This window comes from Populus trichocarpa, chromosome 7 (assembly GCF_000002775.5).
Source record: "Populus trichocarpa isolate Nisqually-1 chromosome 7, P.trichocarpa_v4.1, whole genome shotgun sequence".
NCBI classification, from domain to species: domain Eukaryota; kingdom Viridiplantae; phylum Streptophyta; class Magnoliopsida; order Malpighiales; family Salicaceae; genus Populus; species Populus trichocarpa.
In genome coordinates this window covers 9,353,481-9,380,651 of record NC_037291.2, presented here as the reverse complement: position 1 = coordinate 9,380,651, position 27,171 = coordinate 9,353,481, and the positions used below count along the sequence as shown (strand labels likewise).

Below are 27,171 nucleotides of genomic sequence, written 5' to 3'. Positions count from 1 at the left end.
ATTTGTTTCTTTACTTGATCATCAAGGTGCGCTGACTGTTTACAGATATAATTATATTTTGGGTATAATTAATAAGGATACATGAGAAGGATTTCCATGTAATTAAACCAATGAGTTTAAACTTTATATACTAATTAATCTTGATGTGTGTAAGAAGGAAAATATTTGGAAATAAACAAAAAAAAAAGGATTCATACTGTTCCTCGAGCAAACTTTTAGACACTAGACTAAGATTACAAAGAATTAAATAATGAACAGTGTGTAGATTTAATTATTTTGACCATTAAACAATACGGTGCTTATTTAGATAACAGTGACCCAAGAAAGAAACCACCCATTCCAGCAGCATTCAATCAATATTCGAAACTCTCCACATGCCGACTTGATCTTGTCTCCGTCTCTCCCATGGAGCCCGCCCCCTGTCAACCCAAACCCAAAAAAACAAGAACAAAATTCACAAGTTTTCTCGGTTGTTTTGGATTTTCCAGGAAAGCCATTCCATCTCCCACGAAAAAACCGACCAAGAAGAAACAAACAGGTTTGTTTTCTTGGTCTTGGGTTTGCGTCAAGAACTCAGGCGCCAAAACTGTCCCCATAGACTCTACCGTGCCTGGCAGTGACCGAACCTCTGGTGCCTCGAAGCCAAAGCGTCAAAAACCCTTAACCAAACACGAGACGCCACGTCAAACTCCGGCGAGAGTCAGTTCAGATCGAGCACCCAAAGAGATGCCTGGAGAGGTATGTGAAGAATACTGCTAACAAAAATTAACATTTTTGTTTATAAAGCGTATTTTAGCATAATTGAGCAAACTTTAGCGTATTTTAGCATAATTGAGCAAACTTTGGCGTAAGTTAGCATCACTTGAAGGTAGCTGATTATCGTCCTGTTTCAGACATGGTACAGGTCTTCTGAGCAAGACATCATCCTCGAAAATGGGAAACTCTCGGATCACGTGGAAACTACAAAGGACGCCACGTGTAAGAAACGATTGTCCTTTTGCCGGAAAGTAGACGCTATAAGAACCGGCACTAACCAACCCGGCTCGCCCGAAGTCAAGGAAAAGCCCATTCGAACTGTGTCCATAATAACCCGATCAGAATCCTCCCCCTCACAGCCAGTTGAAAGACCGGCAACAAAAACACCAAACACGGCGGCTCGGTCCCGGTTCACGATTAAGAGGCCTCGTAAAGAAAACGATCATCAAAATGGGAAGAAAAGTGACCACCCCTTCGTTGGTATGTCAATCATTATAATGACCTTGGTTTTAATGCTGGCATGGGGTAAATTATGTGCCATTCTCTGTACTTCTGCTTGGTTCTACTTCGTCCCTCGATTAAGGAGTGAAGACAGTGTGAGCAATGGTTTGATTTCGGCGGAATCATTTTATGATTCGGAGGAATATAAGAAGAAAGTAGTTATGGATGGATTCCTCGAACGAAGCCGCCGCTCTATATCATGAATTTTGATGTCGTCGACGAATTATCGAATTCTAGATAGCCGCATCAATTATGATTGTTCATATCAGTAGTCTTCAGATTCTTCAAATGTTATTAGTTATGGCCATGTTGTTTCTTCTTTATTTTTTTCTTCTTGATGGTGGCATTTTGTGTAAATTATATATAGAATATGTCTAGATTTGGCAAATAATCAGTCAAAGTTCTGGATAGTTTCTCCATTTCGCTGTTTTCTGATTGGCTTTCACAGGTGTCCCGTGATATGATTTTTGTCCGTATGGAGAGCATGGTGGCTAGCTCGCGGCTAATAATAATACATGGCGGTCAGTTCCTGCTGTTTCTTCTTATCGCCAAGCAATTACAAGATGATTTTTGCCGGTGAATGACTCCATTTTAGTCCTTAATTTACAGGTTCCTCTATGATTGATTAGTTAACAAAACGTAGGGCATGGAGATCAGCCCCTGTTTTCCCCTCATCTTTTCTTTACAGGCTCTTAGAACAAACACAAAATCTGAGTACTTTTACGCATCCATATACTTAGACTTGAGATTCTTAAAAGCATAGGACTTGCATGGTAAGGTTTAAAATATGGAGACGAAAGAATAGGTTTCTCAATATTTGCATTATTTTACTGCGTTTGAGCTTTGATAATTATATATATAGAAGACACGAGGCAATGCCTTCTCCGCTATCCCTTTTCATGTCATCTTGATACAGAAATCAAATCAAATGATCAGAGAGGTAAGAAAAAAAGCCTGCTAGACCTTTGAAAGCTAAGCAACGTGACGAGGGAGATGAACAAATTAAGACATGAAATTAAGAAATGCAACATGCGCGTACAGGTGGAGTCTTCTTTTTTTTTTTTTTAATCTTTAGCTGGGATCTTAAGTACCTCTGTGCTCTTTGCTTATAATGATCAAGATATATATAACCTAAGATGGATCTTTTAAAAAAATATTCTTAATCTCGTGCTATCTGAAGTCACTCTCTTGTCTCTTGCATCTCTTGTAAATAAATAAATTCTATGAAAAAAAAAAAAGTTTTCACGTGCAAAAAATTAAATGAAGAAAGAGTCTTCAATTAATCGCTTGTAAAAGAAACGAATACCCTAAACTAATATATCTGGTTCCAGTTTGCAGACAGAGAGAGTGAGAGAGAGAGAGAGAGAGAGAGAGAGAGAAGAGTTTGTCGGTAATATATATATAAATATCATATTTTTTTCTTTTTTTTAAAAAAACAAAACACCATTTTTTCAAGGGAACCAAAAAAACTGAAGTGGTAATAATTTGGCCCAGGCCCAATGGTCCCTCTCAATTCAGGATCCATGATTTGGCCCATACGTTGCAATTTAAAATAGCTCTAAACCCTAATCTGCTCTTTTCATTCACCTCCATTTCCTTTGCAGCCGAAGTCTACCGCTTCTCCGCCAACAATGGTAACCTGCTCCCTCTCTCTGATTCTCTATACTATAACATCTTTTTTGTCGATTTTTACATCTGGGTTTTCTGTTTCTTTCATTTTTGAGGTCGTTTACGGTATAACGATGGAAGCTTTTGTTTTGTTTTGTTATGATTGAAACTGCGATTTATGAAGTTTAGATTCATTGGTTTTAATGTCATCTTCTTTGTTAGAGATTTAGTTTTGTGAATATTTGTTTCTCGATCGTTAACTGTATTGTCTAGTGAGTAGTGCGTGTTGTTAGAGATTTGGTTTTATACACATTTTACTTGAAGATTAGCTGTGTATCTACTGATTTGTGTGTATGAAAGTTCTGATGTTAGTGAAGGTTTGGTTTTAAGATGAATGGAAACTTTTGGGAATGGAGGGCTTGTGGGATTGGAGGTTACGAGTATTATGAGTTGCGTGATTGAGATGAATGGGTGGACGAGAGAGACATAGCCGGTGGTTTTAGCTGACTTTTAATATAGTAAGAGAGAATGAATTTAATGTTTGAGTTCCTGCTTGTTTGATGGAAGCATGTTTCAGTTGCATATTGTATTTGTTATGGTACTTGAGAATTTTTCTGTAAGGTAATTTATTTATTTTCTTTGTTATTTTGATTGATTAATGACACGGGTATTACAGGTGAACGTTCCTAAGACAAAGAAGACCTACTGCAAGAACAAGGAGTGCAAAAAGCACACCTTGCACAAGGTCACTCAGTACAAAAAGGGGAAGGATAGCCTTGCTGCTCAGGGTAAACGTCGTTATGATCGCAAGCAATCTGGTTATGGGGGTCAGACAAAGCCAGTGTTTCACAAGAAGGTTTGTTTTCTTATTCCTTGCATAAACTTGGTATACTTAAAAGTCCCTCGAGGATTTAGATCAATATTTGAATTTTGTTTGTCACTATATTGTAATTTGCATGTATTCGGTGGCTGTAAAAAATACTGCTAAATGTTTGATTGTGAAGTCTTGATAGTGTACATGTTATCACTACCATAGAACATCCTTTTGTGGTTTCAGAGTATATACTCTCAGGAGGCCTATGATGATTAAATTTGCCTACATTGTCTGATCATCTAATGAATGACAGAGACATATAATTAGTTCTGAGGCTTCCTCCTTTCTTTCCTTGTCCTCATGGTTGATATTAAAATGGAAAGCGCTTGCATTGTACTTGTTATACCACCATAAATTATATTTTTGCTATTTCTGAATTCTCTTTTTAGAGGCCTGTGATGATTTGAATTTGCCTACATTGTCTGATTGTCTAACATATGACAGAGACATATAATTAGTTCTGAGGCTTCCTCCTTTCTTTCCTTGTCCTCATGGTTGATATTAAAATGGAAAACGCTTGCATTGTACTTGTTATACCACCATAAATTATATTTTTGCTATTTCTGAATTCTCTCTTTAGAGGCCTATGATGATTTGAATTTGCCTACATTGTCTGATTGTCTAACATATGACAGAGACATATAAACTAGCTCTGAGGCCTCCTCTTTGTTCTTCACCTTGCATGGATATCTAGTCTTCATGCTTAGTTGAATTTTGATATTGATATCTCTTTTGTTAACAGGCAAAGACAACCAAGAAAATTGTGTTGAGGCTGCAATGCCAGTCATGCAAACATGTGTCTCAGCACCCAATCAAGGTTAGCCATGCAAGCCTTTTTCTTGTTGTGATTTTCGTACCATTTGATTTCAAATGTCCTAATGTTTTCTGTTACTGCCAATGATGTCCACAGAGGTGCAAGCACTTTGAGATTGGTGGAGACAAGAAGGGAAAGGGAACATCTCTGTTCTAAGTGCATCATTTTGTTCTTTCAGGATAATTTTTAGGTGTGTACTGTTTCTAGAACTGAGAAGGCATTGTGGGATAATTTTGTTTGATTTGTTCTGTTCAAGATTATGTATTGATGAAGTTTGAAGTCGTTGTGGAAGATTGATTATGATGTTAACCAACGTTGCCCTTGTAGTCTGCCTTTGCTGCTTAATGAAATGGACCCAGTCGTTTCTTGAGTGCTGATTTGGAAAGGTTCCACCTCGAGACCGCTAATCCTTTCAATTCTGCATGTTAATGTGAGTCTTGACAGGTGACCCTGAAGCTTGTTCCTCCCATAAGGAGTTGGTAGAGGAGAGGAGCCACCTGATCTATATATCATTTCTGATAGCAATGTCGTGCCTGTTATTTGTGTAACTGCCGATCTCGTCTGACGGGCTAGCTAAAGCTGCAAGGCTTTGGCAATGCCCCTAGAACTGGGTTTTACACCCTCCTGAGATTTGTATTCACTGACAGTAAAGAAACCGGGCAAATCTGCACTGCTACGAGCACTGCGCTTCCCATCATTTTATCATGGAAATGAAAACCCTGTTCCCAATACCATCTGACAAGGGCCTAAGCGCCCCCCCCCCCCCCCCCCCCCCCCCCTTCCCAATTGCGGGTTCAAATCTGAGCTCTCATTTTCACGAACAAACCAGAATAACCAGCCTCTTATAAGTTAGATTTGCTCCCATTTTTCAAGATAAGCTTCACAGATTTACGAATTCCAAGCATCAACCATGTAGAAGATGAATGCGGTCCCGTAACCCATGAATGCCGAAACAAAAACTTCTTAACCTTGAGGAAACTGATGGCCATGAGTCTAGACTCTCTACTAGGATTATAATTGAACCAGCAATAAATATTACACCGCCGATTATCATCTTGGGCACCATTCTTAAGCATTGTCAACCAATAGAACGGCTAAAAGCCTAATATTATCCCTATTTAGTATAGGATTTTGTCAGTTTTGTAAGCGGATCAATTTAGCCCACAATAATAAATTTATTGGGGTTTTTATTTTTAAGAGTATAAATACTATTTGTAAAGATAAAATATTCAGACTTGATAATACTATTGTTGTTCAATTTATTTAGCTTGTGAAAGAGATTCTTGTATTTTTTTTTCTCTACTGAATTAAATTGACTTATAAAAGATTAACTAACTTCGTGACATCTTCATTACACTTCTCATTCACAAATCGATATTTGTGGGGTGAGGGTTATTATTCCAACAGTGCTAGTGTCTTGAAACATGTTTTTATTGTATCACTCTCTTATTAAACATGTTTCGGCTTTCCAAGATTTGTAGTCAATCTTGTTGTAGGTTACGTGATCACGAGATTTGCATCACAATCAACCTAATTTAACTCATCAAACAAGTGATTCATGTCATGGACTCTAGTAAGTTTAATAAAATTGTTTTTTTAAAACTATTTTTTAATTAATTCATAAAACAAAGATTGATGCTCAAAATCTTAAGCTCTAACCATATATCAAGATGTTTATTTAAAATTATGATAACCTCATAAAAAATACACCAAAACAAATTATGAAGACCAATTCAAATTAACTAAATGTTAAATGATGAAATTGAAAAGAAAAAAAACAGGCTAAAAAATTCAATAAATACTCAATGTTGAAGGAAAAATTTATTAAAAAAATAAAGAAAGACTTGTGCCTTTTAAAAAAGTCATGGCGTATAAACCTTCCACCCTAGACTCATGCTAGTTTTTCTTCCTCATAATTAAATGACTCTTCGTCCTCTACTTTAGTTTTAATAAGCGACATTTCCTATAGTGGTGGTAAGCGATTTGTCACCGCTTGAGCCTTGTAATATCCCACATCGGCGGGTGAGGGAGTGGTAGCTGGCCTTTATAAGAGTGCTGGTTGCCAACTTGTCATACGCGTTTTGGGGCGTCAGACTCAGAAGTGGGCTCGCGTCACTAGTAACAAAACCGTGAGGGCGGTAAGGCCCAAAGCGAACAATATATGACAGGTTGGGCCGTGCTGTTACATATGGTATCAGAGCCGACCTCACTGGCTGTCCGGTTGTGCCGACGAGGTCGTCAGGCTCCTTAAGAGGGGTGGATTGTAATATCCCACATCGGCGAGTGAGGGAGTGGTAGCTGGTCTTATTAAGAGTGCTGGTTGCCAACTTGTCATACGCGTTTTGGGGCGTCAAGCTCAGAAGTGGGCCCATGTCACCAGGAATAAAACAGTAAGGGCGGTAAGGCCCAAAGCGGACAATATATGGCAGGTTGGGTCGGGCTCTTACAAGCCTCCTCTCCAAAATCCATCAACCATTATGGTGATCGAAAAATCAGGAGAAGAAAATCACTAAAAAAAAATAAAAATCAACCACATAAAAAAAATCTAAAAGAACCTTGGTGTACTTTTTAGGCATCTTTATAGGTAAAAATAAACATTATCATCAAACTTCTTTTGTCAAATGTAACCACTTGACACTAAAACCAGTTTTCTTTTCACTATAATATGGACAAATTGACAAAATTCTCTCTTTTTACTATTTTCAAACGACTTTCTCTCCTCTATCAAATCCAAAAATTGTAATGTTAAGGGAAAAAAATTTCAAACCAAGATTAAAATTCCAACAATTACGTGGACTATAGAGGACTAAACAAAATTTTTTTTTCTAAATATGATATTAGTCATAAAATTTCTCTTTATTTATTCTTTGGTCATCTTTTGTTTTTTTTTTCTTAACAAAATTTTAGAAATTGATCATTAATTTGGACATTGAAGGCTACAATTTTTTTAAAAAAAAGTTTGAGGAAAAAATTAAAAAATATAGATATTATGGACTGTTGTAGTAATTTACGTATTTGTTTTAGTATATTTTATAATGGTCATTTTATTTTCTACATTATTATTTTTTATTACATTGAAAAACAAGATTTTTTTTTATATGCTTTTGAAAAGCAAGAAATCTATTTTCATTGCATACGAAGAATGCCCTATAATAATCTTACTTACTTGTATGTATTGAGAATTGTGTTTTTTTTGTATGCATGTCTTCGTGTGTGTGTGTGTGTGTCTAAGAAACTCTAAAACCTGTGGGCATTTTGTTGTAGCTAAAAACACTATGGAGTTTCTCACATTATCACCATTGACTCACTGTTCAATTTTTTAATATTTTTTCATTTTGGTCCTAGAACCTTTTTTTGGGTGATTTCACTCTTTTGTGGTCAAATTGAAGGAAAATTGCTTCAAATCGTTGAGGAAGGGCAAGATTGAAAGAATGAGACCAAAGTGAAAAAGGTACAGAAATAGGTGGTGATTTTAAAATTTGGTTAAGAAGTTTAGTTTGGTCCTCATACTTTTAGAATTATAAATTTTTTATCCCCAAATATTTCTAAAATTCACGTTTGGTTCCAAAAATAATTTTCAATATTTTTCAATTTCTAGTTTAAGAGATGAAAGAGAAAGTGATCAAATTCTAGTTGTAACGTGAAGCTCTCGGTTGACACCGATTTCAGCTATAAAAAATATTTATTTTGGTGTCAATGAGTTTGTTTTGATGAGGGGGTCTATTCTATGTATTCTTTAACCTCCTCCTTGCCTGAAAATGGCATATCTGAGCTTGGAATATTTTTGGGTTTCGGGTTGATTTTAGGTTTTTTAAGCCATAAATAGGTTTATTGATACATTCATATTATTCTATATTTTTTGTACTTTATTCTTAGTCTTTTATAGATATTTAATATTTTATAGTAGCCCATTTAACTAATTTTGTGCTTAATAATGCTATGGAGATAAAGTGTAAAGATGAGCTAAATAAAATAGTTTTAGCATAATTTCAAGTAAAGAACTAGAAAGAGCATGTTAGAACAAGTCATTGGAGCTAAAAAATTCAAATCCTAATTAATTGCATTAGAAATCCAACTTGAACAAGGAATTCTAGTGGGATTATGATTGATCGAACCAAACCTAATAGATTGGAGATATTTGAAGATATAAATGGAATTTTCATTCAATTCTAGTTAGGCAAAAAAATAGACATCTCAAACTTTTTATCTATTTATGATAGACCCGGTAACTCATCTAGATAAGAGAGAACAACATCCTTGAATTCATGCTTGAATTATGAAAGCAAACTAGTATGAGTCTAGCCCATCTTTTTATGTTGGGATGTTAACATGGCAACTTATTAATGGCATGGAAATGATTCCACATGACCAGGAAACCTCTTTGGAAGATCAAAGTAAATGCACAAGTCATTAGGATCAAATTAATATAATAAATCCTTAAAAGTAATATGATTAGAAATTAGTTATTAACGATGAAACTGCTTCACCTCCTCAATTCCATATAACCGATCCTAATCTCTAAATAATAAAGGGAATCACATTTAGGAATAGAAGAATACAATGAAGGATTCTATTGTTTTTAAAATTATCTTTTTTCATCTTTTTATCTTTTCTGAATTTGTAATAAGCTTAGTTTTTATTTTATTTTAAGAGATTAGCACTCTTAGATCTTAAATAATCATGAGGACTTGTGCTTAAAAATATTCTATATATGATTATGATACATGAGCATCTTATGTTTTTCTAGGATTAAACTTAATGATTGATTACCTGAATTTTATATAATGTGTAATATATGTTTTTTGTTTTAAGTTCATTGCTAGTTAATTAGTTTATATTGGATGCTTGACTAATTAACTTAAGTAGGAGGAGTATATAATTTTCAAAACTATTTTTGATTAAATGTTACTTGAAAAACATAAGCTTGATTAAATTAACTCTCCATGTGTTTTAATTATCATGAATCAATCACACTTATCTTGATTTTAGTATTATCATTTAATTAAATCTTGCATGTAATGAAAGTTATTATGTGATTAGAGTTAATTAATGCATGAATGTTAGGTTAACTAAAAAGTAAAGATTGGTAGAAAAACTCGTTGTTTTTCATAGTTGATTTATTTATTATCACAAACAGATTAAAAAACACATATTAACTCAATGATTGATGTTTAATTATCCTTGAGGAATTCTTCTTATGAAAAATATTTTTATTTCTACTTTTGTTTTTACATTTTACTGATTTGCCTCTTATCTTTTAAAATTTATTCCTTTTGTTTTATTAGCCTTTTAAGTTGTTTTAGTTAGTTTAAATCCTAAACAAAACCTCAATTTTAGTTCCTTTCAGAATATATGTGTGTTTAGATTTAAAAATTACATCTTTATTTGGTTTGCTTTAATTTAAACTTAAATAGATTGTCTTAATTGAATAATTAAATTTTAATACTCTTATCTCTATGAGATGACACGTTTACTTTCTATACTACAAATAATTAATTTTAAGGTTTTAAATTTGCATGACTACAACACTCGTTATTTATCATGGTGTATATGGTGTTTTGAATAAAGAATGGTTTGAAAATTGAATTTTTAGAAAAAAAAATCTAATAGAGACCTATGGTGGCTGGAAATTGAGCTAGCAGACAATAGGTCATCTGCATCATTTTTTTTTATAAATTAAAACGTGGATGACATAGCTCTATAATATTTTGAATAAAAGGATGGCTTGCATGCGAGCTATGCCTTTTTTATGGGCCAAACGGGTGGGCAGAGCCACATTCCTAGCCTTTTTTTTTTAATTAATATGTTTTCAACCTTTTAAACTTTTTTTAAAAAAAATTATTTCATCGTTTGGTTGTTTTAAAATATTTTTTTTATTAGACTTGAAAAAAGAGCATCCTTTTGTTATCAAATTTTATAAAAATTAGAGTTTTTTTTTTTAGTCCTATGTGCCACTATTTTTTCATATGAAAAAACATCATTTTTGTTTGATGTTAAAAAAAGTTCAATACACCATCATATTTAATAAAATAAAAAATAATATTGGAAATAAAAAGTTGTTAAATCCATTAGGGTGCGTAACCCAGGTTAACTCGAGTTTTCTTTTCTTTTCTTTTTTGAATTGAATATTTTTATTTTTATTTTTATTTTTATCCTTCAATATTGAGTTGATTGGACATTGTAATTTATCCATGTTTGTTTTTTATATGGTTATTTCTTCTCATGACCCGAGTCACATATTTAACTGATTAACTCGGATTTACCCACATCGATATAATATTTTGTTATCTCAATACTTTTATAAAAAAAAAATATCATCCAATATATGTAAGATTTTGAATTCATGATTATTTCTTTTCTCTTAGAAAAAACATTTATAATGCTTGGATATTCTTTTTTGGAGTTTGAAAAAAAGATTAATCTTACCCTTTTTTTGTGTTTTATTATTATTATTATTATTATTATGCAATTCAAAAAAAAAAAAATTGATTCTAACAAACAAGGTTATTCAACATAATGAGTCCCACACGCAACCTTTATTTTTATTTTTTAAAAATATTGTTTGGTATAAAAAAAAACCTCATGCATATGGTTGGTGTATAATTAAATGAAAAATAATTTAGAAAATAAGAAGTTGTTAAATCCGATAGGGTGCATGACTCGTATTAAGAGTTTAGCAAATTAACCCCGATTAACTAATGTCTTTTTTTGCCATATTTCAAATTGAATATTTTATTTTTATTTTCAATTTCATAATTTAACTTTTTTGCATTTACAATAAAACAACATGTTTAAAGAGCGTGTTTTTTGTTGAAACAATTATTTGGCTCATGGCAAAGCACGAGTCAAATTTCTAGTATTAACAAAATTTAAAAGGCGTGGAGTTTTCACTGAAGGAATCCATAGTGGAAACCCTATTTTGCCCTTCCAAAATAGAACCAATTTACTATTAGGTGTAATTCAATAATTTAACAAGAGTTTATTTATCATTGCCAAATTTAAAATGGACAATTAAGTATTTTCACTTTTAAAATGACTATTCTACCATTGGATTAATTTTAAAAAAAGAGTTGACGTGCATGGGCATTTTTGTATTTTCAATTTCTTAGGAATAATAAAATGACTTAAATGCCCTTAAGGGTTGACTTTTCTTTAGTTTAAATGTCATCCAAGGTTGACTTCTCTTTAGCTTAAATCTAGGGGTATTTTTGCTTGGTTTTTTTGTTATTATCATATTGGTTTAAGAGTAAATTTGTAATTTAAAAAATATAAATTTTATTAAAACAAATGTGACATATTTCAGTGTATCGGCCTTTGCACCTTTCAGGTGGCGTGTATTAGGGGTGTTCAAAATAACCGATTAACCGAGAAAACCGATAAAACCGAAGAAGAATTAACCGAAAAAACCGAACCGAAATGAAAAACCAATTAAACTGATTTTTAAAACCATAAATTTTAGCAGGTCCGGTTCGGTTTCGATTTTGAACCAGAAACCGGACCAAACCGAACCGGACCCATTAAACAATTAACAAAAAATTATGGTATAAATAGTTAACCTAACTCGCTAACCCTTCCTCCCTGTGCATCTCATCTCACAAAAAGCCGCCTCCTTCCCAAATAAATTCACAATCTTCCTCAATTAATTCACAATCTTCCTTTCCCAGTTTCTGCACTTTTCTAGTTTCTGCACTACCATCTGCGTTTAAGCGTTTAACAAGCAAAGCTAAGGCCTCCTCTGTTTGGTTCAACTTGATAATGGATGTATCAGATATGTATATAGAGATATTTGGTTTAGATGTTTTCTTGGCTTCAAGGATAGCAAAAATTTGAATTGTGTTTAACTGTTTATGGTTCAAGAAACCCCAATGGTACCTGTTCATGTTCATAGAAGCAAAGGTGAAAATCCAGCCAGGTTTCCCCAAACGAGCCCATCACCCTTTGATATACTCCTGATCGACGACAACGCTGGCCTCGAAGGAAGCGGGGAGATCATGGACGGCGTGTGAAGCGACATCGCGGATAATGACAGATTCATTTTTCAAGCCGGATCTGAATTCTTCCAGGTCTTTCTTGTAAATTTCGATGACAGATTCAGATTTGGTTGCTAAGGTTTGGATGAGAGAGCCAAAGGACCAGGTGGAGTTTTGGGTTAATGGGTTAGGGTTTGGGTTTAAGTTTCCCGGTTTTTTGCCAAGAAAACCGGATTTAACCGAACCGGACCGGTTCGGTTTGAACCGGTTTGCGGTCCGGTTCGGTTAATATTTCATAAAATTAATGTAATTCGGTTCGATTGGTTTTTTGAGTCTAAATCGAACTGAACCGAACCGTGAACACCCCTAGCGTGTATGAAGTTGTCTGATTACCAAACACCATCATTCACAACAACGTTGAAATTGTCTTGGTGTCCCCTCCATGATGAAACGGTATGTGTGGCTAACAACCATCCAGTTTGGCACCAATGCTTTTTTCTTTTTTTTCTCTCCTTCTTAATTTTCCCGCATTTTTTTTCAAAGTTTCAAAGCATCCCTTCAATTTTTTATTCCATTATATTTGGTCATTGTTTTTTTTTTATTATTTTATTTGGAATAATTTATAAAATTATAATTCTTTTTCAATTTCATCCCTTTTAATTTTTTCATATTTCAAATTTGATCTTCATTCTTTTTATTGTTATTTGTTTTATTCGAGATAAGTTTTAAAATTATTATTTTTTTATAATTTCATCCTCTTTAAGTTTTTTTTTCTATCAAATTTGATCTCTATTTTTTTATTCTATTTTATTCACTTTGACAATTTCTTTAAATTGTTTTTTTTCTCTAATTTCATCCTTTAACGATAATTTGGTTGGGAATTGTGTTTCTTAATTGATTGAAGGTCTAGAATTTCACAAGTTATGAGTTTAAGAGATTAACCAAATTTTAAGAGGTTTGTTCGAGTTTGGTTTTTTTTTCTTTTTTCTTTTTTTTTAAGATAAGTTTTTTTTTTCCAGTTTCAAACTTTAACATTTATTTAATTGAAAATTGAGCTCTGTTGTTTTTATTTATTTGCTTTATGTAGAATTTGTCACTAATTTTGAAAATGATCCGAGTAACCCCGGTTCTTTTTATTTGTGGTTTTTTGTTGAATTTACTTTGACAAATCTTTTAAATTGATATTTTTTTTATTTCATCTTTTAACATTAAATTGACCGAGAATTAATTTTTCTTTTAAATTTCAATCATCAAGGTGGAGTTTTTTGATATTTGGCTTCATGATTTTCTTCAATTTTTTTTTATTCATTTATCTCGATGCCATCACTTAAACCGCATGTTTGACGGGTTAGCTTGAGTTGACTCAAATTTTTTTTAGGATTGTTTTTTAAATTTAATTTGTTACATTCATTCTTTAAACATTGGGTTGTTTTGATTTTGAATGCCATAATCTTTTTCAATTTGCCTTTGTAATTATCTGTCTTATTAGGATTTTAAAAAAATAAGAGCCCACGTGCGTGGATCATTTTCAAATCAAATATCTTGATTTATATTTGTATTTTGAGTTTTCTAGTTATATCTTGAGTTATCATTAATGATTTTTTTTTTATTAATATAAATGATTTTTAATTTATTTAATTAGATTCATATATAAGTTTTTTAATCTGCATTTAAAATTTTTATATAAAAAAAGTTGGAAAAATCGGCATATGTATATTTTTTTATTAAAAAAAAATTTGGTCCGTGTCAAAGTGCATTTCAGGTGTGTTTGGGAACGCAGTGCAAACCGCGTTTCTAAAAATTTTGAATTTTTGTTTTACTTAAATTTTTTATATATATTTTTAGATCGTTTTGATATGTTAATATTAAAAATAATTTTTTTTATTTTGATGTATTTCTAAATAAAAAACACTTTAAACCATTATCGTTATTATAATTTCAAACATGCCTTCAAATTGCTTTTACATATAAATTTTGTTGGAACTCTCTATTTTTTTAATATTTAAAAATATAATTTTTAATGGTGTTAAAAAAACAAAATTTTAAATATAAAGTAGTAGATTATAAAATAAAATAAACTTTTATAAATAAATTACACTCTCTCCTAAAATCCAGTAATCCCAATACTTGGACAATCATTTCTTACAAAACCAAACATACCCTGATGGCCCTCTCCTTCAAAATCACAGAACTCAATCCCCTAAACCCCAACAAAATCCCCAATTCCTCTCAAACCCTAAAACCCCGTTATCCCTCTCTCAATTTCTCCAAATCCAATCCCAAACCCAAATCAACAGCCATGAAAGCCCTCTTCTCCTCCGCCAAGCTCATCACTTCAACAACTAAAACAAAACCCTCTTTTCTTTTGACCCCAAAAATCTCAACCACTAGAGCTTACAGTCTAATCCCAATGGTCATCGAACACTCATCAAGAGGAGAAAGAGCTTATGATATCTTTTCTAGGCTTTTAAAAGAGAGAATTGTTTGTATTAATGGTCCAATCGATGATGATACTTCTCATGTTGTTGTTGCTCAGCTTTTGTTTCTTGAGTCTGAGAATCCTTCTAAGCCTATTCATATGTATCTGAATTCTCCTGGTGGACAGGTCACTGCAGGTGACTTGATACTTAAACGTGATACATTTTTGATTTTTCGAGATGGGTTTTGTTTTGGTTTTTGATTTGGGTTTAGTGAGTGTTTTTTGGTTTGTGGGGGTGGGGTGGGGGTAATCTTGGTGTTTAGTTGCAAAGTTTTGATTTCTTTTTTTGAATTGCTGTGAATTGATTGGAATGGGTTTTGATTTGGTCTTTGTTTAGAGTGTTTGTCTGCATTGGATTTTTTTACATTTTAGTGTGATAGATTCATTTTGAGTAATATTGTGATGCATTTTAACACGGATTTCGTAGGATTTTGATTCTGTTACAAAAGTCTGATATTTGGATTATTGTGGAGTAATATGGAAATTTTGAGCTGTAATGCCTGATTTTGTTAATAAGCGAGGAGTTTGTGATTATGCCTTGATCATTGAGATGGAGGTTGTGCAGAAATGGAAGTAATTGAGGTGTTTAGTTAGATGAGCTTGGGATTTGGGGCATTTTGTGAATCATGGAGGCCATTTATGTGTGCTTTAGTTTGTTGGTGGCTAATAGTTCTTTCTCTGGTCCTGTGGAAGAAAATGGAAGTATATGGTAAAATGCTATGTAAATTTTTGATGGACCAGTTTAGCTTCAATGATATATGTTTGATAGATTGAATTGATCTTCAAAAAAGTGTAATTGGGCTTTTAGGTTCTTTGTTGAGTGGTTAATAGGGTTTGTGAAATGGCTGACTCATTTTTTGGGTTCAATTTAGTGGGCGTTGCTAAGTGAATGTAATCATTCCTGATTTCTTGGATGAAGGGGGTGACGATAAACAGTAGTCAGATATTATAATTGGACAGGATAGCAGGTCATTTTTTTGGGTGTACACTTTATTTGTTTGCTTTACAGTGTCCATAAAGAAAAGAATTGTGATAGTCAAGAGCTTGTTTCTGGGTAATTGTTAATATTTGAAATACTATTGAAAGTTGTATTATCCACTGGAGAAAGATTCTTGATGTGCTGTTGGATGTGCTCAACTGAACGATTCAACACTATATGATGTTGGCACAGCCTTTCTTATTGAAGCCAATTGGTTTTGTATCATTATTCAACTTATTTTTCTCAAGGTCCTTATGGTTATGGTTGTACAGAAGATATTGAAATTATTTGCATCCTGTCTATAGATTTATGTGCAAGTACATGGTTATGTTGAGGTCACTGCAAGAGCAGTTGAAAGGGACAAAATCTTACTGTTTGCAAATCCTGAAGTAAATGAATATTATCAGTTCATGTGTTTTCATTTCCCCTTAAATCCCTCCCTTGTGAGAAAGAACTGTTGAATTCCTTCTTAGAATGCTCTGTTAATGTTTGTAATGCAATAATATGTGAATGCCAATCACTCTAAGACATGCAGCACATGCCGATGACTAATTATTTTTCTCAAGTTTTCTTGTCTCTGGCGCCTTTCAATTTTGAAGTTAAAAGTAGTCTTGACTATGATGCATATCATTAAGAGCATACAAAGCAAAAGGACAAAGATTGTGTTGAAAAGCGGAAGATCAAACATTGATAACTAATTGAACTCGTTCAATTTAATTACAACCGGTTGACAATTCTATCTAGACATGGCAATGAAGAAATACTGAATGCCATCCAACTTTACAATAGACTATAACTGTTTTCTTATAGCAGGTCTATGCTGTTATATGTGGTATTGGATTACCTGTAGTGGAATCTAGTGTTATGCTTTTGTCGATTTAATTTTGCCTGGATTATGTATCTTGTTTAAATATTTTAAGTTTCAAGTCAGTTAATCTTTTAAGGCATGGTTGAGGTTATAATGTCAATTGTTGTGCTGTTTTATGCAGGCCTTGCCATTTATGATACAATGCAGTACATAAGGTCTCCAGTTACTACCATTTGTTTGGGTCAGGCTGCATCTATGGCTTCCCTCCTCTTGGCTGCCGGGGCTAAGGGCGAGAGGAAGGCACTACCAAATGCAACAATCATGATTCATCAGCCATCAGGTGGGTACAGCGGACAGGCAAAGGACATGACAATTCACACAAAGCAGATAGTTCGGGTCTGGGATGCTCTGAATCAATTGTACTGCAAGCATACAGGGCAGCCACTTGATGTAATTCAGAAGAATATGGATAGAGATTATTTTATGACCCCAGAAGAGGCAAAGGAATTTGGAATTATCGATGATGTGATTGATCAAAGACCCATGACTTTGGTGACTGATGCTGTTGACGATGAAGGCAAACAAAAGGATTCAAGCTAGGACTAGAGGGTAAGATCTCAGAAGAAAGGCATTGCAGTCATGTTTTTTTGTTGAAACTTTTCCTGATTTATCTGATTTTACATTTCTGGATTTTGTTGATTCTGAAATATGCTAGGTTCTTTGTTTATCATGATTCCTGTTTTTGTGTTTGGATTCGGTGACAAAAGAAGTTAGTTAAATGGCTATTTTAGCTTTTAGGTACATAAATCTCGAGGAATTCAATTTTCTCCAGTATTTGATGTGCATAGAATGATCTTAAATAATCTTGTGCTTGACTGGTCATAGAAGCTACCAATTCTTGTTCTCTCTCTCTCTTCCTCTTCCACAGTTTCTGTCACACCTGTTTTTCTTGGCTTTGTTATGGTGCATTTTTCACACTCATCCATCATTCTCACATAAATTTAGATCATTGGTTATATGAACCAGAAGATAAGTTTTTCAAATATGAACGTATTATGCCGCAGAAGTTCAAATGTGATGCCAGTTCTCTGAGTTCAGCATTAGATGATTAGGGAATCACGGATCTAGTATGAAGAACCAGGTCATACTAGCAATTCTTTTTGTGGCTGTTCACTACAATGCTCATTGGGCTATATCATAAAGTCCGTTGGGGTCGGTCAGTCAGCTGATTTCATAATTGAAGGGTTGGCTCTTGTTACCTCCTTCAAGACATTGAACTTTCTAATGAACCGATAAAAAGAAAAAAAACCGTATCATCTCTATAAAGAAAGATGAAAAGTATGCAGGCAATACGCACACATGCATTGGTGAATAAATATATGATGAATTAATGGAGTAAAGTTTGATGGATTAGCCTTCTTTGATCGCTAATTTCAAGGATTAGTTTGAATGATTAAGGATAGAGTTCGCTTCTTTATGGTTATCCGTTCAAGTTTATGATCTAGCTGAATACAACGTGGCAAATTGTTAGTAACCTTATTCATGTTGTGCCATTTGTTAGAATTGGACTATTCCTCAACATAAATTCTTAAGAGAAAAGGTTTGTTTGTTAGATTTTGGTTCATGTATGTAGTAAGTTGATTCTCCATGTTGTCATGTTCATTTCGAATCTAATGAAAATCTTGATGTTTTATAAATTTAAGGATTAAAATGAGGATGTCCGGTAAAAAATTGGACTTAATTTTGATGTGATGGATGCCCACCTAAAAACAAGGAAATTTTTTATAAATTTCATGCTGCTGCTTAGAGAGTAATTATTGATATCTGTTTAATATTGTGATGCGTGGTGTTTAATATTGTGATGCATGGTATGTGTTTTGCTTGAAAATAAATTAAAGTAATTTTTTATATATTTTTGATATTAGTTTTGTTGCACCTCACATCGCGGCGCCCTTAAAAAATAATTCAATGGAAAGAACAAATTCTGACATCTTATTCTTTGATGGGAAAAAAGGTGATGTTTAAAGAGTCACCACTTAGTATTATGATCACTAGAAATCTTAACTGATCCACAGAGATTTTATGGTACGGGACTAGTTACATAAAATGAAAGATATTATCATCCCTTAAATGTACTGCATGAGACAGACTGAATTGCTGGTTTTGTCTTAAATTGTTAACAGTTTGTTGGTTTGCTTGTAATATTCCTGACTCTGACGTCAGTGAATATTCAACTACGGATACTTCCAACTCTGGCGTTGGTAAATATTACGTAGCCAAAAATAAAATAAAAACGAACAGTATTCCTGACTCTGGTGTCAATAAGATGAATTTAAATCTATGCATGAATATTTTTTTTTTAAAAAAAAGTATCGTACACTTGATTTGTATTTCACAGTAAAAATCCATCGATTAATTACACGGTGAAATACTAAAAAAAAATACAAGGAAATTACAAATGAATTCAAAAGGGTCCATGAATATTTTTGGAATTTTTTGATATAAAAAAAATGGTTCATTAAACCAAATAGCAAAACAAAAAGGAATAAACAAAAAGGAATAAAGTAAATGGGATTGGGCCGGCTGGACTTGAGACCTAATCCAGTTTTTCTATAATTTTTAGGTTGGGTCTAGCTTAGTCTGTATAAGCTAGATTACACCCAGCGGCCCAGCCCGGTCACTGGCCCAAGCCAGTGACTCGGTTGGTCACTGTGCATGCATGCGTGAATTACTCACGCATGCTTTGCACAATGACAAAGTAATTATTTTGCCTTTGTAACTACTGAATTTGCAAAGTAGGTAAACGGAAGAAGAGCGTACCTGGTGTTAGTAAAGTGGAGACAAACAATGCCCACTCCCACTTTATGCTAGTGGGAACAACTCATCTCCCACTTAGCATAAAGTGGAAGCACATGGTGGGAACAACTCATCCCACTAGCACAAAGTAGGAGTTCATGATGGCCATGATTTCTTGCCCCCTGCTCCGTCTATAATTAGACACATTGAAGAGCTGAGGATGTGTGCAGAGAATAGAGAGAACGAGAGCAGAAGAATAGAGAGAGCTTGAGTGAGTAGAGTTGAGTTGAGAAGAGTTTTCTCCTCCTCTTTGTTTGTATTGTTTCTTTGATTGATTAATACAAACTAGTAGCTCCGTGGAGTAGGCAAGTTGCCGAACCACGTAAATTTGTGTGTGTTTGATTTCTGGAATATCCTAACAATTGGTATCAGAGCTTGTTCTTGAAAAAGAGGGTGTTTGATCCAAACCCAGAAATCAAAGTTCTCAAAACGTGTTTTTGACATTACCATCGTGTAGATAAAGAAGAGACGAATTCACTGGTGAAAACCCGGCGAAGAAACGACGTCCTGCATGCCCGCACGCGCCGACAAGAGCACTGCCCACGCGCACCATGCTCTCCACGCGTCATCTTCGCCCGATTGTCTGCAACTGAATCGGGTTGACCCGCCTCGTCATCAGACAGTCAGCAAACACGTCAGCACCTGCCACGTCAGCCACAACCACGCGTGTATTTGCCACGTAAGCAAACAGTGGGCCAGAGCGGCTTACGTGGATGCCACGTCATCCTGCCACGTCATCGATTTGGGGTTTGATTCAGTGCTTCGCAGAGACTATTTTGGCCTAACACGCGGCTTCATCTGCACCGTCGGTTGACCTAAAACTTTGACTGTTAAAATCTGAGCCATCCGAAGTCCGATTTGGGTGATCTCAGTGTCGTTTCCATTATTTTGGGCCGTTCCGGACACATTTGTAAGGTCAGATTTGACAGATTCAAATCCGAGACGTATTAAAATGGCAGATGAAATAAAAGCTGCTGGAATTGAAAAATTTGATGGAACAGATTTTGGATATTGGAAAATGCAGATTGAAGACTATCTATATGGGAAGAAACTTCATCTTCCTCTATTGGGGAGCAAACCAGAGAATATGCAAGAAGAAGATTGGTTACTTCTTGATAGACAAGTTTTGGGTATTATCCGGTTATCCTTATCAAGAAGAGTTGCTCACAATGTTACAAAAGAAAGATCCACTGCAAGATTAATGGAAGCCTTGTCTGGGATGTATGAGAAGCCCTCAGCAAACAATAAAGTGCACTTGATGAAGAAGTTGTTCAACTTGAAGATGACAAAAGGCACATCTGTCACACAACATCTCAACAATTTCAATACTATCACAAATCAATTGTCATCTGTTGAGATTGAGTTTGATGATGAGATTCGTGCACTCATTTTGCTAGCTTCACTTCCAAGCAGTTGGGAAGGTATGAGGACAGCCGTGAGCAACTCAGCTGGAAAATCCAAACTGAAATATGATGACATCCGAGACTTGATTTTAGCTTAAGAAGTGCAAAGGAAAGACTCAGGTGAAAGTTCAAGTTCAGGATCAGCTCTCAACATTAACACTCGAGGGAGGAGACAAGATAGAGGCTTATCCAGAGGCAGATCAAAATCCAGATACAGAAGTAAAAGCAAGTTTGGACCTAGAAAGCAGGTTGAATGTTGGAATTGTGGCAAACCTGGTCATTTCATGAGGAATTGCACAAAACCGAAAAAACCTGAAGCTGACTCTGCAAACGCTACCACAGATGAGGTGCAAGATGCTTTGATTCTTGCTGTACAAAGTCCAATTGATGATTGGATTCTTGATTCTGGTGCTTCATTCCACTGTACACCACACCATGAGATGATGCAAAACTATGTTGCTGGAGATCACGGTGTAGTCTATTTGGCCGATGGACAACCAATGGATATTGTGGGTATAGGAGATGTGCAAATCAAGACAATGAATAGATCTACATGGAACTTGCAAAATGTAAGGCATGTTCCTAGACTAAAGAAGAAGTTGATCTCAGTCGGACAACTTGATGATAGTGGTCATTCAATCCTTTTTTCTGGAGGTATATGGAAGGTATCAAAGGGAGCAATGGTTTTGGCTCGTGGAAAGAAAACTGGCACCCTGTATATGACCACAAGATTTGCAGACATTATTGCCTCTACTGAAGCAGAAAATCAAGCACAGCTATGGCACTGTAGACTTGGCCATATGAGTCAAAAGGGGATGAAGATACTTCAGTCGAAGGGAAAGCTGCCAGAGCTTAAAAATGTTGATCTAGACATTTGTGAAAGCTGTGTTCTTGGAAAACAGAAGAAGCTCAGTTTCTTAAAGGTTGGCAGGACCTTAAGACCAAGAAAGCTAGAACTGGTACACACAGATTTATGGGGACCTTCCCCAGTGGCATCTCTTGGAGGTTCTCGGTATTATGTGACCTTCATTGACGATTTCAGTAGGAAGGTATGGGTCTACTTTCTGAAAAATAAATCTGATGTGTTTGAAACATTCAAGAAATGGAAGACTATGGTTGAAACTGAATCAGGTTTGAAGTTGAAATACTTAAGATCTGATAATGAAGGAGAATACATTGATGGAGGTTTCAAAGAGTATTGTGCTGTCAATGGAGAATACATTGATGGAGGTCTACTTTCTGAAAAATAAATCTGATGTGTTTGAAACATTCAAGAAATGGAAGACTATGGTTGAAACTGAATCAGGTTTGAAGTTGAAATACTTAAGATCTGATAATGGAGGAGAATACATTGATGGAGGTTTCAAAGAGTATTGTGCTGTCAATGGTATCAGAATGGAAAAGACCGTTCCAGGCACACCGCAACAGAATGGCATTGCTGAACGAATGAACCGGACCATCAATGAACGAGCTAGAAGCATGAGGTGCATTCAGGGCTACCTCAAACATTCTGGGCTGACGTAGTTCATACTGCAGTTTACTTGATCAACCGTGGACCATCAGTTCCTTGGAAGTTCAGATTGCCCGAGGAAGTATGGAGAGGAAAAGAGGTACAACTCTCTCATTTAAAGGTATTTGGGTGTGTTTCCTATGTGCATATAGATTCTGATGCTCGCAACAAGCTAGATGCCAAATCCAAGAAATGTTTCTTCATTGGCTATGAAGATGAAGAATTTGGATTTCGGTTCTGGGATGATCAGAACAGAAAGATTATCAGAAGCAGGAACGTGATCTTCAATGAGAAAGTTTTGTACAAAGACAGATCAAGTGTAGAAACAGACATGGCTGATTCAGATACAAGTCCACAAAAATCTGAATTCATAAGATTAGAAGGGCTTCCCGATGTTACCGAGCAGAACAAAACTCAAGAGTCTTTACAAGAAGATTCAAGCACATCTGTACCCACCACTACACAAGACGATGCAGAGCCAAGTGAACCAACTGTTTATGTTCGCAGGTCTTCAAGGACTGTAAAGCCCCCACAACGGTTCACACTTCTACTGAACTATATTTTGCTGACAGATGGTGGTGAGCCGCTAAGTTATGAAGAATCTTTACAAGATGGAAACTCAAGCAAGTGGGAGTTAGCCATGAAGGATGAGATGAGTTCGTTGCTGAAGAACAAGACATGGGAACTAACCACACTACCTGAAGGAAAGAAGGCTTTGCAAAACAAGTGGGTTTACAGAGTAAAGACTGAGCATGACGGAAGCAAACGGTTCAAGGCAAGACTTGTTGTAAAAGGGTTCCAACAAAAGAAAGGGATTGACTACTCTGAGATATTTTCTCCAGTTGTGAAGCTCACAACAATCAGAGTTGTTCTGGGGATAGTAGCATCAGAAAATTTACATCTTGAACAATTAGATGTAAAAACAGCATTTCTTCATGGTGAATTGGAGGAAGACATTTACATGCAACAACCAGAGGGGTTTGCAACACAAGGAAAGGAGAACCAAGTCTACAAGCTAAAGAAAAGCCTATACGGTTTGAAGCAAGCTCCAAGACAGTGGTACAAAAAGTTTGACAACTTCATGTGTAGTTCGGGATACACAAGATGCCAGGCTGATCATTGTTGCTATGTCAAATATTTTGACAACTCCTACATCATTCTACTATTATATGTGGATGATATGTTGATTGCAGGATCCAGCATTGAGGAGATTGACAAGCTGAAACAACAATTGTCAAAACAGTTTGAAATGAAGGATCTGGGAGCTGCTAAACAAATACTTGGCATGAGAATCATCAGAGATAAAGACAAAGGCATACTAAAGCTTTCACAAACAGAGTATGTCAAGAAGGTTCTCAGCAGGTTTAGTATGGATAATGCTAAACCAGTAAGTACACCTCTGGGGAATCATTTCAAGCTCAGCAAAGACCAGTCATCAAAAACTGAGCCAGAATGTGGATACATGGATAAGATTCCATACGCCTCAGCTATCGGCTCTTTGATGTATGCTATGGTCTGTACCAGACCAGACATTGCCCATGCAGTGGGAGTTGTAAGCCGATATATGAGCAATCCTGGAAAGCAGCATTGAGAGGCGGTGAAATGGATCATGAGGTACTTAAAAGGTTCATCAGAGACATGTCTTACCTTCACAGCTGGTGGTCTGAAACTTGAAGGTTTTGTAGACGCTGATCTAGTAGGAGATGTTGATAGCCGAAAGAACACTACAGGATATGTATATACTCTAGGAGGTACTGCTGTTTCCTGAAGTTCTACCTTGCAAAAGATTGTCGCTCTTTCAACAACAGAAGCTGAATATGTTGCAGTCTCAGAATCTGTAAAAGAGATCGTATGGTTGCAGAGTTTTCTGAAAGAATTGGGCAAGATGAATGGAAAGGGTACTTTGTATAGCGATAGCCAGAGTGCAATCTTCCTTGCCAAGAATCCAGCATTTCACTCCAGGACTAAGCATATTCAGATCAAATATCACTTCATCCGACAATTGCTAGACGATGAGCAATTGACGCTAGAAAAGATCTGTGGAAGTAAGAATCCAGCTGACATGTTAACCAAAGGAGTTACGCTTGATAAACTGAAGTTGTGTAAAACTTTAGTTGGTCTTCAAGGATAAAAGATAATCTCATTGTTTGTCTCCAAGTGGGAGATTGTTAGTAAAGTGGAGACAAACAATGCCCACTCCCACTTTATGCTAGTGGGAACAACTCATCTCCCACTTAGCATAAAGTGGAAGCACATGGTGGGAACAACTCATCCCACTAGCACAAAGTAGGAGTTAATGATGGCCATGATTTCTTGCCCCCTGCTCCGTCTATAATTAGACACATTGAAGAGCTGAGGATGTGTGCAGAGAATAGAGAGAACGAGAGCAGAAGAATAGAGAGAGCTTGAGTGAGTAGAGTTGAGTTGAGAAGAGTTTTCTCCTCCTCTTTGTTTGTATTGTTTCTTTGATTGATTAATACAAACTAGTAGCTCCGTGGAGTAGGCAAGTTGCCGAACCACGTAAATTTGTGTGTGTTTGATTTCTGGAATATCCTAACACCTGGAGCTGCTGCCTGAAGACGAAGATGACGGTGAGGGGGAGTTGGTTAACCAATGCTCCCTTTTGCTTCTGTTTTTCCTTCCCTTCTTCTCTAATTTTTGGTCCTTTTTTTTTTTTGCTTTATTTTTTTCTTCCTCTGTTTGTGTTCTCTGGTCTTTGATTATGTCTCTGTTTCCTTTGTTATGTCCTCTTTGCGTTTACTCCCCTGTTCTCTTTTCCCTGGTTTTTTCTGTGTTCTCCCTTGGGTTTCTCCTCCGATTTTTTCTCTGGTTTGTGTTCTTTGCCCCCCTCTCGATCTCTCTCTATATACTCTCTGTCTATTCTCTCCTTCTTAGTATGTGTGTCTGTCCCTCTTCCTTTTTTTTTGTCCTTTTCTTTAGCCTGTCTACATGTTACTGAGTTTTTCTGTTCTCTCTAGTTTTCTTACTTTTTTGTTCGCTCGTTCTTGGTTCTCTACTTTCTTGTTTTCTCTCTGTCTCTCCTCTGTATTTTTACTTTTAATCTCCCTCTCTCTCTACTGGTTTCTTTCACTTTGGTTCTCTGTTTTTGTTGCTCCAGTTCTTCCCTGGGTTCTAATTGCCTTCTCTTTCTTTCTTTGTCCTCTCTTGTCTCCCCCCCCCTAAAATTCTCTGTGGCTTTCTCTAGCTTTTAAAAAGCTAGAGGATGGCCTTTGTTCATATGTTCGTGCCTCATAATTGCGTGGCAAAAACGCCTCTGTTTCTTTGAGAAGAAACAGGGAAATAAAAGTCCTGTTATTGTTGGACTGCTCAACATGGCCTCTAGAAGATAATGGGCAGCTGAGGAGACGTGGTCCAAAACGGTTTTGGTTTCCTGTTGAGGTTCAAACGACGCCGTTTGTATCCCTGGAAATGGCTATTGGCCCCTGAACTTCTGACATTTAACAATCGGCCCCTGATTTCATTAATTAAATTGATTCCAAATTCAATTAAGTCCCTAAATTTATCAATTCTTTTAATTTTTGACCAAATTGACTCCTAAATTTATAATTCAATTCTTATTAGTCCCCAAACTTTCAATTTGTGTTGTCTTAATCCAATTCTCAAATATTTTTTGTTCATTCATTTTTATTTTTTTATTTTTTTGGAATTCAAAAATTGGGTTATGAGAAGCTTATTAAAATCATAAAAAAAAACCAAAAGATAAACATCAATTTGATATTTTTTTATAACAAATATTTTTTAAAAGCATTCAAAAGCAGAAGTTACCGTACTTCCAAACAAGGTCTTTATTAGTTATTTTTTAGGATTTATTTTTAAAAAAAGATAGACGCTAAAAAAAATATATATAAAATTCATGATCTAAAATTGAGAAAAATATTTTTAAATAATTGATTTTTTTTATATTTTTGTAGTGAAATTCAAAAAATAAATAATAAAATATCACTAATTATAATTTAATAATCATTCAATGGTTTCAAAAACTATTTTTTTAATACCTATTGTTTTCAATTGGCTTATTTCCTATTCCCTTTATCAATTATTTAGCATTTGTTTTTTCTTTTGGAAATACTAGAACGAAAAAAAAATTTGATATTTTATAAGGTAGTTTTAGATTGTTTTTTCATAAAAATATCAAGACCACACAAAAGCACTTGATTTTTTTTTTTATAAACATTTTTGTAAAAACGCATTACCAAATAATTACTCACGTTAAAATGACAAAAAATTCTCGAAAAAGATCCTGCTATAATGGAAGTGCCTAATAATCTCTCAAGAAAATAGGAATTTGATTAGGAAAGGCTCAAGAGAATATTTAATTATTTATTTATGGGGACTAATAGATTAGGGTTAAACAAATATAAGGACTAAGCTATAATTAACTCAATTAATTTCGTGGAGAACTAGAAAACCTAAATTTATTTGTCTATAATAATAATAATGATGATGATGGCGGCAAATATTAATATAGTGAAATAATATACTTTTTAAAAATTAATTTTTAATATTATTATATTAAAATAATATAAAAAAATTATTTTTTAAAATATTTTTGCATCGTAAACGTAAAATTAAAGAAACTGTTACTAACTCAA

The 27,171-nt window shown here is 34.8% G+C and overlaps 3 protein-coding genes and 3 non-coding genes across 6 annotated transcripts; all 6 read left to right on the top strand.

Annotated features, from left to right (window-relative positions):
* Positions 1-305: 305 nt before the first annotated feature.
* Positions 306-1,665, top strand: LOC18101016 (uncharacterized protein At5g23160). Its single transcript, XM_006380449.3, has 2 exons — positions 306-738; positions 894-1,665. The coding sequence occupies exons 1-2, from the start codon at positions 406-408 to the stop codon at positions 1,458-1,460; spliced, it is 900 nt and encodes a 299-aa protein (XP_006380511.2). The 5' UTR covers positions 306-405; the 3' UTR covers positions 1,461-1,665.
* A 1,089-nt stretch (positions 1,666-2,754) lies between these two features.
* On the top strand, positions 2,755-4,923 carry LOC7456311 (60S ribosomal protein L44). Its single transcript, XM_024605927.2, has 4 exons — positions 2,755-2,891; positions 3,542-3,721; positions 4,482-4,556; positions 4,650-4,923. Exons 1-4 carry the CDS (start codon positions 2,889-2,891, stop codon positions 4,707-4,709), a joined length of 318 nt encoding a protein of 105 aa, XP_024461695.1. The 5' UTR covers positions 2,755-2,888; the 3' UTR covers positions 4,710-4,923.
* Positions 3,937-4,019, top strand: LOC112328263 (small nucleolar RNA SNORD34). The gene has a single exon (XR_002983019.1). It is a non-coding gene; the product is annotated as a small nucleolar RNA SNORD34 (small nucleolar RNA).
* LOC112328265 (small nucleolar RNA SNORD34) lies at positions 4,127-4,210 on the top strand. The gene has a single exon (XR_002983021.1). It is a non-coding gene; the product is annotated as a small nucleolar RNA SNORD34 (small nucleolar RNA).
* LOC112328264 (small nucleolar RNA SNORD34) lies at positions 4,318-4,402 on the top strand. Its single transcript, XR_002983020.1, has one exon. It is a non-coding gene; the product is annotated as a small nucleolar RNA SNORD34 (small nucleolar RNA).
* Positions 4,924-14,624: 9,701 nt separating the features above from the next.
* LOC7456312 (ATP-dependent Clp protease proteolytic subunit 2, mitochondrial) lies at positions 14,625-17,596 on the top strand. The gene is made up of 2 exons (XM_024605904.2): positions 14,625-15,138; positions 16,971-17,596. The coding sequence occupies exons 1-2, from the start codon at positions 14,688-14,690 to the stop codon at positions 17,387-17,389; spliced, it is 870 nt and encodes a 289-aa protein (XP_024461672.1). The 5' UTR covers positions 14,625-14,687; the 3' UTR covers positions 17,390-17,596.
* Positions 17,597-27,171: the final 9,575 nt, after the last annotated feature.